Below are 17487 nucleotides of genomic sequence, written 5' to 3'. Positions count from 1 at the left end.
CTCAAATAGGAGAGAAACAAAAAGTTGAGGGAACGCAGCCTAAAGCTCTTAAGAAGTTCTTCAATTTTCTGTTTCTCTCCATTTCTTTCAGACCAAACAGCTGTGTTTACTTATATGTAAAATAAAGGGAAGATGAATCATATTCCTTATTTTTTTGGTGTTTTTTCTTTAATTTGGAGAAAATCTATACTTTGAGAAATATATAATATGAATCAAGAAAACCAAAGTTTGCTTAGAAAAATGATTTATGGGATCATACATATTGAAAAACACCCCCTATGAATATGGCAAAGAATGGTTGTTAATTAAGTCCCTGTTTGTTACAAAAAGCCCTTTTTTTTTGGAGAAGAAGTAATTTTTGCAAGAGCACTCGACCATGAATTTCAGACATTCTCTGCCATGTGCAGATGCAGGCTAGTACATGGCGGGGTTTGATCTTTTGAGGTCGTATGATTTTTAGTTGCCCTGAAACCAAATTCTTTTATTTTACATGGTCAGCCCCTCTTTCAATTTCAAAGGTTTGTACTCTTGCTTTGAATATGGCAAAGAATGGTTGTTAACTAAGTCCCTGTTTGGGAGGGCTGAAAAACTGCAGTGTTTGGATTTCGAAGGCGGGTCTCTTGTGGACAGCTTATAAGCTATGTTTGGTGAAAAATTTGGAGAGCCTAAATTGGCCATCAGTCAGTCATTTGAAGGAGTCTAGATCTCTTACTAATAAAATACATTCCAAAACCCTTCCAATATAATCTGACACCATACATCTCACCATGAGATGTGAAGTGTAAATTCATGTTGGAAGGGTGTTTGAACGTATTCTTCCTGCTTCAGCCTCTTTAAATACTTCATCCAGAGTACTTTAAAGCAGCTGAACCAATTTAACCGAATCTTCAGCTGGGCACTCCCAAACGGGCACTAAACTTCCAATTGGGTTTTCTATGGGCCGTATCTAGACATTCGTTACGGGGTCCATGAAGTGGCCCATAGCGGCCCATCGAGAGAATGAAGTATACGTAACTCAGGTTGGAGAGAGGAACCGACACGAATGTTGAGACTGGTTGGCAGTCTTGTCAAGAGTAAAAAAAGGAGTAAAGAGAGAGAGAGATGGACACGACGCGCCTCGTCCCTTTCTGTTTCAACACGAATCTCTTTGTTCTTTTCTTCTTTCTCAGTCCTCCTGAGTTGGGCGGTCATCTTTCTCTGGTTTATTATTTTCTCAAAAGAAAGAAAAAAAGAAGAGGAGGAAAACTACTGGAAAAGTGAGAATAACTTTATATAAATTTTCTTCCTTGGCTGCTTTTGGAATTTGGATCTCCTCTTATTTCTTTTCTTATTTGTCCGTTGGTTCTCATTCTCTCTCTCTTCCTTCCATTGCTTCTGGAGCAGAACCAGCGCCTTCTTTGTGTTGGTTTTATCATTTTTTTGGATTTTATTTTTGTGTTTCGATATTCTTCCGTCGTCTGCATCCAAGGGTTCGGCCATGTCGTTCAGAGGAGGAGGGGTGAGATTCTTAATACATTTCATATTTGATCACTGATATTGTGTTCAATTTATGTACTTTATCGATAATCTAGAGCTTTTGGTTATGGAAATGTGTTTTGGACTATATTTTTTCTTTATATTCATGTCAGATGCATCTCTGTCAGATCCTGGTTTGTTTATTTTAGGAGAATAATTTGGTATTTCTCTGTTTTTTTCCCTCCCAAATATGGCTTGATGGATTTATCATTTGACTTCATTTTCCTATTTCCGTATGAAAGAGAAAAAGAGTTAAGAAATACTGGTTTTGTACTGTTGGGGTTTGCAAATTGGTGTAGATTCTATGAAGTATGAACATCGGAACATCCTCATCATTTTGTTTCTTTCTAAACGTTTTAGATAGCTGTCAATTAACTTATTTGATCAAATTCACCATATCTAAGCTTTTTTTTTAAGCATTAGGTAAAGTTTGAGATGTAGGATCTAATTCTGTAGTATTGGCCGGGGGGGGGGGGAGAATAATTTAGGAATTCTACTATCTGTTGCCCCTCCCCCCTTTATTTTTGCCTTTTCCTCTCCAAATCAGGCAATGATTAGAGTATTTCCTGAGTTCTGAATTCTGTAAAATTTTCTTCCAAATGTTGGGGCTTTAGGAGCATGTGATTCAATAATCGGCGATGTTTCGTGCTACCTTCAAAAAATGCATCCTGTGACCTTCTCTCCACAAGGAATCTCTCTCTCTCTCCCTAAAAAACTTGAATATATAAATATCCTTGTAAGAAGTATTCATAAATTTTTTTATTTTCTCTTCTCCTGATTCAGACAAAGTTCTTATGGATTAGGTTTCAAATTGCAGGCAAATGCTTCTTCTGGCATGGGAGTAGATGATCACAGTAAAAACACATTTTTGGAACTGAAGAGAAAGAAGGTGCACCGTTATGTAATCTTTAAGATTGATGAAAAGAAAAAGGAGGTTGTTGTTGAGAAGACTGGAGGTCCAGCTGAGAGCTATGATGATTTCATAGCAGCATTGCCTGAGAATGATTGTCGATATGCAGTCTATGACTTTGATTTTGTGACTTCTGAGAATTGCCAAAAGAGCAAGATCTTCTTCATTGCATGGTTAGCTTTTCTCTTCAAATTTCCAAAATTTGGCATCTGTTTTGTATTCTTGGTAGTTGATTAGCTGTTTAGACTTATTGGATTTGGAGCTCATCTGAGTGATCTTTTCTATGATAATGGGAACTGAGTATTGTATGGTGATTCATTTCTTTGTTGTCTTATTTAAATTGGTAGGGAGTCTTTAACTCCGGTTTTAGCAGTTTCTGCAACATTAGTGGTTCATCCTGTCATGTTCATTTCCAAAACACAAGCATGCATGCATTTACAAAACATATGCCACTATTTATTGGTGTTATTTTACTTTCTTTGTTGATGTGATTTATTTTCATGTTATATTATTGGAATGGATTTCCATGGCAAGACTTCCATTTTTTATTCACTGTTTTGATACCCATTACTTGATGGGAAATTCATACTCTATCATATCTTTATTTGTCCTAAATTTTATGATGTTTGCATTTTTCTTGTTTTAGACAAGGATCAAAATTTTGCAGCATATCAGCTGGTATGTATTAAATCGGAAAGTCACTGATTCTAAATAAAGGTCTTTTGGGGTTTTGACCAGTTTCATGGGGTAGGGAGGCCTAAGACCAGCCCCTGACCAATTTTGAAAAAAAAAAAGATTAAGTTATAGTTGGTCGAAATACCTGATACTCAGGTTTGTGCATATCAGGTGTATCAATACTTTGAAGTTTGAACCTGGGTTTTAGATAGGCACGTGCTCTTTACCTGAACATAGTATTAACAATTATGTCCTCTTTTTTTGGTTCTATCAATTACCATATCATGAAGCAGAAGTTTGTTTGGACATTTGTATATATAGTGCATATATTCTTTTTCCTTTTGGCATAATCATCAAACATAGATTCTAGGAAACAAATGCTAACTGCAATATGATACACCCCATATTGGGCATATTGTATCAATATCTTAATCCATGATCTTCTGTTAAATCTGATTTAAAAGCTAATAATAAGCAATAGAAAGGCAACTAGAAGTAATTCGGTACTCAAGTTGAATTTACAAGATAAAGAAATTGATTGCAGTTGGTTTGTGGGAGAAGATCTATTTTTTGCAGGGGAAAGATACGAGGTAAGAGTTGTGGTTAAAGGAGTCATTCAGACTTTTGCTTTGGTAGAAGTTCTCCAATATGATGAGAGGGTTATAGGTGAAATGAACGTAGACAATGCAAATGATTTCAGGGAGCTGGAGGTTGAAAACGATGGTTGGTGATGTGGAATTGGGGGGGGGGGCGAAGACAGGCCCACCTGTCAGGTGGAGAAGAGCATTGAGGAAGGTTTTGAAAATAGGAAGGAAGATTCAAAATTTGAATTTGAAAGTTATTCTAAGGGTGGGCCAAGATTTTTTTAACAGTGGGGTTGGGCTGAGCAAATGTAGGCTCCATTCAAGGGCTCAGTTGGTCCTTGTAATGACTTGAGGACTGGGCTGAGTAAGAACAGGTGGACCCCGAACTGGAGCCAGGCGGATTATCTAAGTAATATGGGGGTTGTATCGCGAATAATTAAGTAGGCTGATGTTTGCTAGAAAACTCAAGAATGGAAGGAGGCGTTAGAAAGTCTCTATAGAGTGATGATTGCGTCTGGTATATCACAAAATTTATGCACAAGGACTGACTAGTGAAAATTTGTTTACAGGAGAGAGATTTGAGCTAGCCTGAGAAAAACGATGGTTTCAGGGTATGTTGGAAAAGGATCTCGTGATTACTGTTACAGTGGGTGAAAAGGGAGTGGGCACACCTATTCTGTCTGACCTTGAGCAACCTTTGGTTTGTGTAGCTACAGAAAAAGAGTAAATTGCTATTGATGTGGTTATTGAAGGAAAAGATTTTGAGTTGTCAAATTGAGTGAGGGAGAAAGTAAGTTGTTTAGGCCCTAGATCCAGAAGTGTTGAGTTTGATGATTGTATTGGAACTCAAAGGGAAAGCAGTAGGGGGAGGGGAGAAGAAAGGTAACCTATGAGAAAAGGCAGGGGGAATTGTCTTGTGATTCCACAAATAAGGAGTGTGAAAGTTACACTATGATGGGTTATTCCTATTCTGGATTGAGCAAAAGGGGGGACACAGACTTTGTGGTTGCGGCCTAACCGCCCAAGGAAGACATCACAACATAGTCTGGCTCAAAAATGTACAAGAGGACCTATTGCACTAAATCCTTAAAGGAAAGGAAGGGTTTTGAAGTTGATAATGAGGAGGAAGAAGAATACAATGAATCTAGTGATGACGATATTTAAATTGATTCTCATGTTATTGAGTGGTTTGTTGATTTGGAGACTGGCGAATCTTTGGGTCTTTTTTTTTTATAGGGAGTTAGGAATTGCGAGGAGAACTTTTAGGGAACTGGAATAGAAATATCAAATGCCTACGAGGGAGATTGGTGGAGAAGCTGAAGGGATTTCTTTAAGGGTTGAAGATAATCTTATTGGTCTGAATCTGGTTTGATGTGGTGGGGTTGCCACTGGAAAGGGCGGATAGGAGATTGCAGATCGGATTTTTGAGAAGAATGTGATTTTTGGAGCAAGATCAATGAGAATTCTACGTGACTTTGGGTTGAAGTTTGGGGTACTTTGAATGTTTGATCATTGTATTTTGGTTTAGTGGTTCTTTTTGTCTTTTTTTGGGATCCAGTATTGTATGTTGGTTTGTGACACCTGGTTACCTACGTCAGTGTGCTTATTTTTAATGAATGTTCTTCTTTATTTATCTTCAGAAAGAAAGAAGGTGCAGAAGCTAAAGAAAATACCAAAACACTTTGGTGTCAAAAGTTTTTGCTAGATTGAAAGGGGGTCCATTTGGGATTGGGCCAAACAAGAAAATGATGAAATCAAAGAATGCTCTAAGTAGTAGATCCTTGTTCTAGCTTGTCTTTGTCTGCTTGTCTTTTGGCTCAGTTGGGGCTTTGTTTAGGTTGTTTTTCAGATGGCTTGGTTCTGTTTGTTCAAGTCGTGGTTTGGGGGTTGCTTTGGTTGGGTTGTAGTTGTCCATTGGGGTTTATTGTTTTTGAGACGGTCTTTCTTTGGTTGGAATGATCTATGTTTGGACTTGGTGATATTTTGACTGGTTGATGTTGGAGTTTGTTTGGTAGTGGTCTTTTTTCCCTCTTCTCTTGGGTGACTTGGTCATCTTCCTTGTATACATTACAACTGGGCATTGTTGTGGCAGATCTGATATTCTGATTCCGGGGACTACCCTAGTATATCCTTATCATTTGACACTACACTCAGGTTAAGGTGTATTGTGTTGCATCCGAGGGACGCCCTCTAGGATGTGATGTTAAGGTGTGAATGTCTAGTTTTACTATGCTAACAAGTACTTCTTTTACGAGCTGGGACCACACATTAAGTGGTTTTATGTGTTTGGTAAAAAAGTGGAGAAGTACTTCTCCAATAAAATGGGATGAACCAGTCCCTAGTATTTTCTTATAATACCTAAATACTCCAGCGCGAGGGTTATACCTCCATCTCCTCTCATTCAAACCAAGTGGTGGCGCACCCAATTATGTCCACCGGCAACGATTGGTGGTGAGGAAAAGTGGCCGGCGGACCTGTCGTTTTTCCACTTTCTTCTATTTTGTGAAGTTATTATTCTCATTGAAGGAAGTGAGGGCTAAAATTGTCATTTGAGTCAATATAAGCACTACCAAACAACCTTTAGTGGTTGTTAAAATAAGTACTTCTAATGCAAATTATGAAAGCCATACATTTTAGTTCTAGAACGGGCATTCATCATGCAATTTATTTTTCATGGGATTCCTATTAAAGAGCTGATCTGTTGTAAAGGAATCATAAGGAGCATTTGTTTAGTTTGGACTATTTCAGCTTTCGGTATGAGCATCTGTTTTCCTTGAGCAAAGCAAACCTCTTTGATTAATCAACAAACAATCCGCAAGTAAGCACACCTTTATCCCTGTAAGAGTTTCTTGACACGGTATTTTGTGCACTAACGATGAAAACGCATCTATCCCTCTGTGCCTGTGAAAAGGGAATATTGCTTTGACAATATTCGTTGTGGTTATTTCACTTCATGACTGGCATATACTCCTTTGCAGGGCTCCATCAGTCGCTCGTATCCGTGCCAAGATGCTTTACGCCACTTCCAAGGACAGGTTCCGGCGAGAGCTAGATGGCGTGCACTATGAGATTCAAGCTACTGATCCTACGGAGATGGATCTGGAAGTGCTCAGGGACCGTGCACATTGAGCCGTGAGAACCGTGGCTTGCCATTGGCGAATGAAACAGTGGTTCTCTGCTTTCAAATTTAGTCACTGATCATCATCTCTAATCTTTGTTTCTGAAAAGAGATATATATAGCTTAATCATTAAATAATTTGGCACTGGGAAGGCTGATGGGAGGATCCTGTTTGTTGACTACTGTTAGAACTTGAGCTTCCTTGTTATCATGATGCTTCTCAGACTTAGGTGGTTTGGTTGTTGTTTTCGATCAATCTACTTTGAAATGTATTTCTTTCTTAATTATTTGCCGTGTTAGCATCGTCTTAGCTGTTCGTTCCGATAATTCGGTTATCTGCGCAAGATGGACTAGACAAGGAAACATCAGGAGGGCTAAAACTTGTCAGGCCAAGATTTTGCTCTTTCACCAAGCAATGACCATTATTTAATAGATTCTTCAACCACCAAATTCTTGGTCCATAATCAGCCAATCATGCGGAAAAATGTGGCAAGATGGATAAATTCTCATTAAGAATGCTATCTAAGCCAGACTTCAGATATGGTATATAATCACGCTGAGAAGTGCTAGACCTGTTTTGTGAGTTATAATGATGATCCTCAATACCTGTAGATCATAAACCCATGGAGTTCACATCTCCTCCCCACTGGGGGCCGCCCCATTACGTCCCACAGCACATCGGGAAAATCTCCCGATGATGACATCATTGGTTTTGCTAATATCATTGAGAGATGTTCTTAATACACGGTGGGGATGTGCTGTGTGACATTGTGGGGAGGCCCCTTAAATCAAGCTTGAAAATTACGACACAACGGTGTATCATATTGTATCGGTGTGGCTGTTCCATACTTGAACCACAGGGTGAATGGGAGTTAGGTGTAAGGTACTCATAGACAAGGCGTGTGTCAGACAAAAAAAATTATAGTAAGTTTCTTACATCAAATAAGCGTGGCTTCCACCTTGTTGTTTTTCTCTTTTACTTAAAATATTACTATCCTAGATATGTGATTTACCATCTTTTGAAAGGAAATTTAATGTTCTTAGGAAAGATAATCGTTATTTTTTTTCAATTAATATACATGTTGATAGAGGTGTAATGTAGGCTGTTGTTGGGCCGGGTCACGAGTCACATGATTTTTTAAGAAAAATTGAAAAAAAACGACGAATTAAAATAAATTAAAATTGATTATATATGAAATAATAAAATTGATTATATATGAAATAATACAATTGATTATATATGAAATAATAAAATGAAATTGAAAAAAATTACACATATACATACACCATAAACCTTCGGCCCAGCCTGGCCTCGGAGATCGTATCGTGGTAGACACATCTTGAGCTATATTGGCCCATGGGCGGTACATTCTGTTTTACACCTCTAGAATGGCATAAAAATTTAATTTTTCATTTTATAAAATTTTCATCACTTAAAATTTTGTTTACATTGCAAATACGTTATGGATTTCACCCATGTTATGTTTTGGTGTGTAATGGTTGATACAAGATTGTATGAATTAATACAAACTTGATATGATATGTTGCCCATGTGTTTTTTATAATTTAGGCCAAGTTTGAGAGTGCTTAAAAATAAGTATTTGAATAAGCACTTTTGAAATCACACCAATAAGCACTTAGTGGCGTTTGGAAATAAACTTGAAATAAGTTGCAAGTGCTTATTTTGAGGATAAACAATTATTCAAGAAGCCCAAAATTTCAACTTATTTTTAAGTGTTTATACAATAAGTACTTATTGAAAAATTTCCTTCCAAAATACTCCTTGGTTATATTTCAAAATGCCAGCATTGCCCTTTCCTCGAAGAACATAGGGTTTTCTCTATTTGGTGGAGCTTTCTCCTCTAGTCTTCTTTGTACAGAGTCCATAGTAGTGACGACATTACTCCAAGCTCGAACCAAAAGCTTGTGCGTTCAACATTCTTCTTTACTCCTTTTTTTTTTTTTTTTTTTTCATTTTCTCATCTCGAACTGAACAACCACTACATTCGTCCAACACTATTACTTGCTTTTTCCTTGTGAATACCGGTTTCTTCTTCTTCCTAAATGTTGGGGATTTTCCAAGCTCAAACCAGAAGCTCATGCATCCAATTGATGAACATTCTTTTTGATATTACACTCTTAACATGAAGAGTAAATTTGTATTTTTAAATGAATAAGTGATTATTGGAGAAAAAAACCACCAAATGCCCAATATGAAATAAATGTTTATTTTTTAAAATAAGCACTTGAAAAGTTGGGTGACAAACATGAATAAGCACATATTTTTCAAATAAGCATCCCAAACTTGGCCTTAATATCATTGATTTTATTAATCTAAATCATTCGGTTACTCACTCCAGTCTTGTTAAATGACCCTATTAGCTTCACTCTTACTCCATTAAGCATTAACTATTATCTAAAACTTACCATTACATTTTTACACTTCTCTTAAATTCACCATGGCTTTTGAAAACCTCCATGGGGCTCCATGTCTTTAAGTTTTGTTGTTTAATACTCACCTTCCCTTAGATTACAATTAGTGATCATTAAACACTACTCTTAATGGCCAGCCGACTTTACTAAATATTTTTATGATAATATTACCTTGATTGCCCATATATAATAATTATATATACATATATTCATTTGTTTAATCGGAACTAGTAGAGACTCTTGCAATGCACGACATTTGTTAAGCGAATGCTAAACAATAAAAACACAAAAGAGTATACAATTGTTTTATATTTTTATTTTTTAAATAATTAATAATTATTTATATTTTATATACTACTTTTAATAATTTTTTTTTACAGTATAAAGATAACAATAATTTATTTCAACCAGGGTTGTCATAAAATTGATGAAACCGACCAAATCGGGTTGAGTTGGTCGATTTTCCAGCATTTTTGGTTGGCTTTGAATCAATTTCACTTTGGCCATTTGTAAACTGACCAAAATCAAATGACCTGACTAGAGATATATATTAATATTTTGTATTTTAAATATAATTATTTAATATGAGAAAGTGGGAAAAATCTCATATTTCTTAGTATAAAATATTTTATCTCATAAATTTAATTTCAAAATTATATTTTAATAATGCCACTACAAATTTTAATTTAAATTTAAATTTTTAAGTTCAAGTCTTTTGAATTGACCGGCCAAACCGAAAATCGATGCAAACTGATACAACCCGAGTTGGCTAGTTTTCCCTAATGGTCAATTGGTTTTGGGTGACCAACTAGGGGTGTTCAAATTTGGATCAGAAACCAAAAACAGAACTGAACCAAACTGAATAAGCTAATTCGGTTATTGGTTTGGTTCAGTTTTTGATGTGTTAAAATTTTGGTTTTCGGTTTGGTTTGTCTACAAGATTTAACCAAACTGAACCGAAAACTGAACTACTATACTATATACAATTGTATATTATATAATTAATTAATTATTTTAATTATATTGTGTTTTATTAATTTAACTATTGTTTTATATATTAAACTTTTTCCTAAATCTCCCTTTGAGCTTTAGGCCCAATCGAGATTGTAGTTAGTATCAGTAATAAATAAAAACACTTACGAATTTTTACTTAGTATTTACCAATAACTAGTAAGTGGGAATTGGGGAACTCAAAAGACAACCAAATTGGAGTTGCCGAGTTGGGTTAGTAGTCAAACTATTAAAGAATAATTAGTAATTACTAGCTTTTATTTGTGATATTTCCCTTCCCCCCTTTCTACTAACTCAATCCTTTTAATTTTAAATTGCCAAAAAAAAAAAAAAACCCAAAATGAATTAAATTTGGTTTGGTTTAGTTTGTTTTAAACCCATGTTTGGTTCGGTTCAATTGAGGGATGCAACCAAATCAAATCGAACCGACCAAATGTACACCCCTATGATCAACTCCCCAACCTGAACATGTCAATTTGGTTGGTCAAAAACCTACATCTGAATCGAACCAACTGGGTGAACGCTCCTACTTTTAGGTAAGTTAATATTCTAATCTCTAATAAATAACGATAGCTTAATATCCAATAATTATTGAAAATTTATAGTGAAAATACAATAAATAAGTAATAATATCACAACAATTACAAAAATACAATAAATACTAAAAATATATTAAATTAGTCAATAGATAGTGTAATCTCAAATAATAGTTTAACCTCTAATAAATATTAATCAATAAGTTATAAAAAAATACAATAAGTACATTAAATTAAATCTAAAAAGTTAAATAAGTAGTTTAATGTCCAATAACTATTGAAAATTTTCTGTTAAATAACAAAACAAAATTAGATTTATACATAATTATTGAAAATATATTTATCAGAAAAATTGTAAATAATTACTAAAAATACAATAAATATTACTTTTAGTATATATTAATATATAATAAATATAGATTAAGATTTTAACATTATTATTAATAAATATTATTGTTTTTGAAAGTTATTTTCTAAAATTATTATCGATATAAGTGAAATTAGTTATTTATAATATTATTTAGTTATTTAAGTAATATCATTTTTTAAGCTTTAAAATATTAATTATTTATTGAATTTAATAATCTATAAAATTATAATTTATACTATTATTACATAATTTCGTTATTAACTTTGTAAAGTATTAAAATATTATTAATTTGAATATTGTGTTATAATTATTTTTCTACTTTCATAAAAAAATTAAATTTAATACATAGTTTCATTATTTTAGCTATTTAAAATCTAGTTATGTTAAATATTTTTTTTATTTAAAATATTTAGTTATTTAAATATTTAAATAATATATAAAATGTTTAAAATTTTTTGTTTTCTGAATTTTGTTTATTTTAAAGTTATTACATAATAATTAATATTTTTATGTAATTATTTAGCTGTTTTTATTATTTTTTATTTAAAATATTTAGTTAGTTAAATATTGGAATAATTTTATTAATAAAATAACATTATTAAATCTATCATTATTTTTTTTATATTTTTAATAAATATTTAAAAATTATTATATAATTCATAATAATGTTTAAATAATTATTAAATTTTTTTAATTCAAACATTGTATAGATAGATATAAATAAAAAAAGTGAGAGAGAATAATAGGAATTAAAAATAATTTAGGAGAAGTGAGGAGATAGTTTATGAAAAATTTTACGAAAGGAAATTATTTATGTTATTGAGTGAGGGGGAGAGAGAGGAAATTTTGGCTGTCTCCTGTTGACAGGTATTCCTGTCAACTTTCTACCTTGTTGTAACATGTGTTTATGACACTCTATACTAACTTTAATTTCTTTAACAATATTACATAAGAACTCCACTTGCCCATGTCTCTTCTCTTCCTCTCCTTTCCGTTGTCTTTCTCACGGTCTCACCCAGTTGTTCCATCGGCCCCAAAATCCCCTCTCTTTTCTCTCCATTACCATTTCCTCTCTCTCTCCAACATTCCCAAGATCCCCCACTCTAATTCCTCTCTTTTTCGTTTGTCCCATTCCTCCTCTCCTCCCCATTCTCTCAGCAGAGTAGCCATACACCACCGATGGTCGGAATTTTTTATGGTTGCCATTGCCATTTTCTCACCATTCCATAGTTGCCATTGGAATGTGGAGCTGCACCTTTAACGAAATAACAAGACGAAGGCCACCCTCTGGTCGTCCAACGAGAAAGTATTTCCTCCTCTGATAAAGGATTCACTATCTTCCCAACCCATTCGACGATTTCATAGTCATTTCCGTGGTGGAACCCAGTAAGACAACCCAAGGATGAACAACAATCAATTCGGTGCTATTCTTGATGATAAACCCATGAATCAGTTCAAGGTACCACCAAAGTTCATTTATCAGGCATGCATGTGATGTGCGAAGAATACCTGATTTGCTTACAATGTGTTCCTTTTGTCGCTTTCTTCAAATATTACATTCGGAGATTAGAATAGAAGCATGCCTTTGCCAACTACAATTAACCTCGCCTACACCAGACGAGTATCCTTTGATGGAGTTTTTTGCGGATTATCAGTGTCTTCGACTGCAGCTAGCTCTACCAGCGGCAGTGACTATGACTGGTTCTCTTGGATGGGTTAGGTGTCAAGGGGTGTGTGTGTGTGAGAGAGAGAGAGAAAGAGAGGAAATGGTGATGGAGAGAAAAAAGAGGGAGAGGGGATCTTGGGGCCAATGGACTGGATGGGGTTGGGGGAGAGTGAGACCGTGAGAGAGACAAAGAAGAGGAGAGGGAGAGAAGAGACATGGGCAAATGGAGTTGCTTTGTAATTTTGTTTAAGAAATTAAATATGAAATAAAAAATAAATAATTTTTAAAGTTTTTTCTCATTCTGTGTAAGTTAACGTTAGTATAGTGTCATAAACACGTGTCGCAATAAGGTAGAAAGTTGCATGATAGGAATTCGAGACAGCGCCCAAGAGTTAGACCTGCTCATAGGTTGGGCTGGGTTTTGTCTCTTTATCAGAAAAAATATGTGCAAGCCCAAGCCGAGCCTGCCACACCAACCATTAGACCTAGATCTTAAGTCCGAACCCGACTCTTATATAAAGTCCGAAGTTCAATCTATACACAAAATGCCTTATTTTTAGTGTACTTTTATAAATTAATATTATATTAATATAGTGATAATGTAATAAATTAATAAACTAATTTGTATTTCTTAATAGTAAATTAGTATTTTTATTATATGTAATAGTATCGGGCTGTAGGGAGAATCACAAAATCAAGCAAATTATAACCAAGTTTCAAAAACAGTGAAAAAATATTTTTCTCCCTCTTTGTGTGAATCTGTTAGGAAGCAATTTAGTAGAGCTTAAACCAAAGAACAAGCACACAAGAACACAACCAAATTTACGTGGAAAAACCTTCCCGGTGTGGGAAAGAAAAAAACCACGATCACTCAAAAACTTTCACTATCAAGAAAGTGGTTGTACAAGGGTTTTCTTTAGATAAAACTAGAGGCATACAATCAACAAATCATCAAGAAAATATGTTTCTTGAAAACTAACGAATATCTCAAGATAATGGAGAAATCTCACCCAAAACGGAGGTACTGTTCGCGGACTCAGATCTCACAAACCAGTGAGCCAAACAATATCTCGAAAAACTGCGTAGATTGGAATTTCAAGAATCCGCTCATTTTCTCTCTCTGTTTTTGCACGAGATTCTCTTCCTTTTTCTTCTCTTCTCCCAATCTTTTTGGTAACTAACACCACTAAAAGGTTATTTCCTTTTCCTATTTTCGTTTGAACAAGAATACCCTCATCCATGGGCTCAAAAATACCACATGGGCTTCTTGGGCCATCCTCCACAAAAGAGGGAAACCCAACACGAGCGAAGCTTATTTGAGAAAGCCGAGCTCGGCCCAAAAAAATGATCGGGCATGGTATTTAAAGCCTAAGCTCGAGCATAAGGGCTTGAAATTTTGTCGAAGCCTGAAAAATAACGGGCCGGGTACCATGATCAAGTCTACCTGTGAGAGAGAGAGAGAGAGAGAGAGAGAGAGAGAGAGAGAGAGAGAGAGAGAGAGAGAGAGAGAGATTTTAGGTTTTATGGGGAAGGAAAGCATTTCATTGGTTGTTTCAAAAATGACATGGGGTAAAAAAAATTTTCAAAAAAAGGAGAAAATTCCTACACATTTATATATAAAAAATTCATTGGTTATATATATATATATATATATATATATATATATATATATATATATATATAAAATAAGGTTGATTACCATTGTAGGTTAGTTTGGTAGTATAAAATATTGACATTTATATATAACATATTACATATATTTAATATTTTATATTAAATGGTATATAATATGCATGTACATCTATTTTATACATTATATAATATAAAACATTATATATAATGTATAGCATAAAACAACATATATATATATGTATGTATGTATACATTATGTATAAATATATTTAAAAAATATTTTTAAATATATGTAGGTTGGGCTAGGCTGAGGCCCGACTTAAAGTATTAGGCTTAGGCCCAAGTCAAGGGTAATTTTGTCGTATAAATATTTAATTAGGTAGATTGACCATTCTAGGTTAGTTTGGTCATATAAAATAGTTAAATCCTTATGTGGACGACTTCAATTAATGATTATTACTAGTGATTTAATGAAAATCTAATGGATGGTGAGTTTTGGACAATAAAACTATGGGGGTTTTTACTGTTCAGTCCACCCTCATAAATCCTAACTCCAACGTACAGTTGGGGGTAGGTTCCAACTCGGAATTGACGCCAATTCATGGGCGGGTATGAGTGTCATAGGTGAAGATGTTCATAATTTTGAATTGTTGTAGGTCTATAATTTAATTCAGAATTCTGAAGTGGAGTGCAACTACTTTTCCCTAAAACTTATTGATAGGGGGCTCTATGGAGGTTTTGAGAAGACATGTTAAGTTTAATAAAAGTGTGAAAAAGTCATGGCGACCAGTTTTAAGATGATATCCCAAATATGAATTCAAATAACTCATTAATTAAACTCACTTCGTTGCTCTTAAATAACTTGTGGATATGCTTAACATTTTAAGCCCTTAATTGGATGAACTTTCTCCTATCAATACTATATCAATAAAAAAAAGTAAAAGGAAAGTGTCTTTATAGTTTATACTCCATATATATACCATCATATATAATATATTTGGTTATTTTAATTTATCATTTCTTTCAAACCAAATATAGGGTTAGGAAGAGAGAGGTAGGGAAATGTCACGAACCCGTGCTTGAGATCTCGTGGTAAGACATGGGAGCTGAGGAACTTGACCGGAAAGTGGTACTAGAGATGGATAGGAATACTTCTTGATGGAGCGTGATCCGGCTGGTCTTAGCTGTCTGCTGCCTTGCTTTCGAACGAGGTAGCAGGGATCCTGAAACGGGAGAGATGGGAAAGCTCCGGGGGGAACCCGGTGTAGAGGCTCCGAAGCTCAAGTTAGAATCTTTCAAAAGCAAGGTAATACCAGATAGCGCAAGGTTTTTGCATACCTCTCTTATCGGGGGGGCAGGGGGCTCTTATAGTCGCTTCGCGTACTCGCCCTGAGGCCCTTGTCAGATCGGGTATGATTACTCTGGCGCTTGTCAACTCAGCTGTCATCCCTTCTGCTGAGACAGAACCGTCACTGCCTAACCGTCACTGCTTAACCGTCCAACTGGAGATGGCAGCGTTAGTGGCGGTGGCAGGTGGCCGTTTAGAGTGCAGCTGCCAAATGTCAGATCTCAAGTCAGTCAGGCATGGCGCCCTCGGGCACGGAATTCCCTGGTGCCAGGCGTGGTACGACTTGTTTGGCTTTGGTGCCTAGAAGAAGATGTGAAGTGCTGAGCGAGGCGGTCTTGAGCTCGGAGGTATCCCGAACTGTAACAAGGTGGGTCAGTTCGGCGAAGTCTGTCCCGAGCTGTTACAAGGTGGGTCAATTCGGCGAAGTCTGTCCCGAGCTGTTACAAGGTCAATTTGGCGAAGTCTACCCCGAGCTGTTACAAGGTAGTTCGGCGAGGTCTATCCCGAGCTGTTACAAGGCGCAGTTCGGCGAAGTCTACCCCGAGCTGTTACAAGGCGGTCAGTTCGGTGAAGTCTACCCCGAGCTGTTACAAGATGGTCAGTTCGGTGAAGTCTACCCCGAGCTGTTACAAGATGGTAGTTCGGCGAAGTCTACCCCGAACTGTTACAAGGTGGGTTAGTTCGGCGGAGTGTGCTCTTGCCGCCTAGGCTTGACCCCTTTTGCCGAGCTGTCGTTTCTGCCACGTGTCTCATAATAAAGAGGTCGGGCCAAATTTTCCTTCATCAATTGCCCCCCACTCCTTGCGCCGAGGGCCTTGCCATGGTGCGGGGAGTTTTCACGAGGTGGTTGTAGATTTGTCCCATCCTCCAAACCTTCACTGTACGGGATGCTTTTGCTAGGGTTTTTTCGGTTTTCGAGAAGGCTGGAAACGTGCCTTACTCAAAAACGCTGGTGGTTGTGACCGTGCGTTTTAAATTTCAAACCAACTCGCGCCGCTGGGACGTGACAGCGGGTCATTTCAAAAAGACACGCCACTGCTGTACGTACGCCGTCGACTGTCAGGGAGACGTGCGGCGCGTTAGATACGAAAAGACGCGTGTCGAAGCGACGTTGGTTTCAGAAAGACGTGCTGACGTTCGCTTTTTTCGGAAAGACGCGTGCCAATCACGTCTCGACTTTAAGGGTTGCAAGGTTGGTAAGAACGTGGGCCGTCGGATCGTCTTCAGTCTGCACGGTCGATTCTTGGTTACTGTAGCTATAAATAGTGGGGGACCCCGGTTGGTTTGTCACTTCTGCGGTTGTCTATCGAGTTCGCGTCCAACCTTCCAACTCGCGTCTTTCTTCCAGCTTGCGTCGAGGCTGGTTATACAGTCTTCACGGTTCTTTAGCTTGTTCTCCAAACTTTCCGGTGAGTACTTTCTTGAATCTATCTTTTCCCCAATGTCTAGCTTTGATAGCTCAGACGATTCTTCGAGTAGGGCCGATGTAGGTTCCACCAACCGAGCCGTGTCCCCAGACTGCCTCAGTGACCCCGAGGTGGAGCTTGAAGACTATGAACTAGTGGGCCGAGTTGCTTCGGGCAGTTTGGCGTCTACCTCCCGCCGAGGTCGGATGCTAGACAGTTTTGGTCCTTCGACCATGACGCCTGAGGGGCTTCAATCCATACTTCTGTCCTACAATCTTCCTAG

General features: G+C 36.5%; 1 protein-coding gene across 2 annotated transcripts; it reads left to right on the top strand.

Moving 5' to 3' along the window:
• The first annotated feature begins 663 nt into the window (after positions 1–663).
• Positions 664–7089, top strand: LOC148864976 (actin-depolymerizing factor-like). 2 transcript variants are annotated; one of them, XM_088977030.1, is made up of 4 exons: positions 664–1256; positions 1384–1498; positions 2333–2598; positions 6663–7089. In XM_088977030.1, exons 1-4 carry the CDS (start codon positions 1102–1104, stop codon positions 6811–6813), a joined length of 687 nt encoding a protein of 228 aa, XP_088833156.1. In that variant the 5' UTR covers positions 664–1101; the 3' UTR covers positions 6814–7089. The 2 variants fall into 2 exon arrangements, with proteins under 2 accessions (XP_088833156.1, XP_088833155.1); XM_088977029.1 differs by lacking the exon at positions 664–1256 and having other exon boundaries at positions 1306–1498.
• Positions 7090–17487: the final 10398 nt, after the last annotated feature.

The sequence above is a fragment of the Nelumbo lutea genome, chromosome 3 (genome assembly GCF_056320005.1).
Source record: "Nelumbo lutea isolate HS-2025 chromosome 3, American lotus-T2T, whole genome shotgun sequence".
NCBI lineage: Eukaryota > Viridiplantae > Streptophyta > Magnoliopsida > Proteales > Nelumbonaceae > Nelumbo > Nelumbo lutea.
The sequence above is the reverse complement of the archived record's forward strand: the minus strand, read 5'-3'. Positions and strand labels throughout refer to the sequence as shown.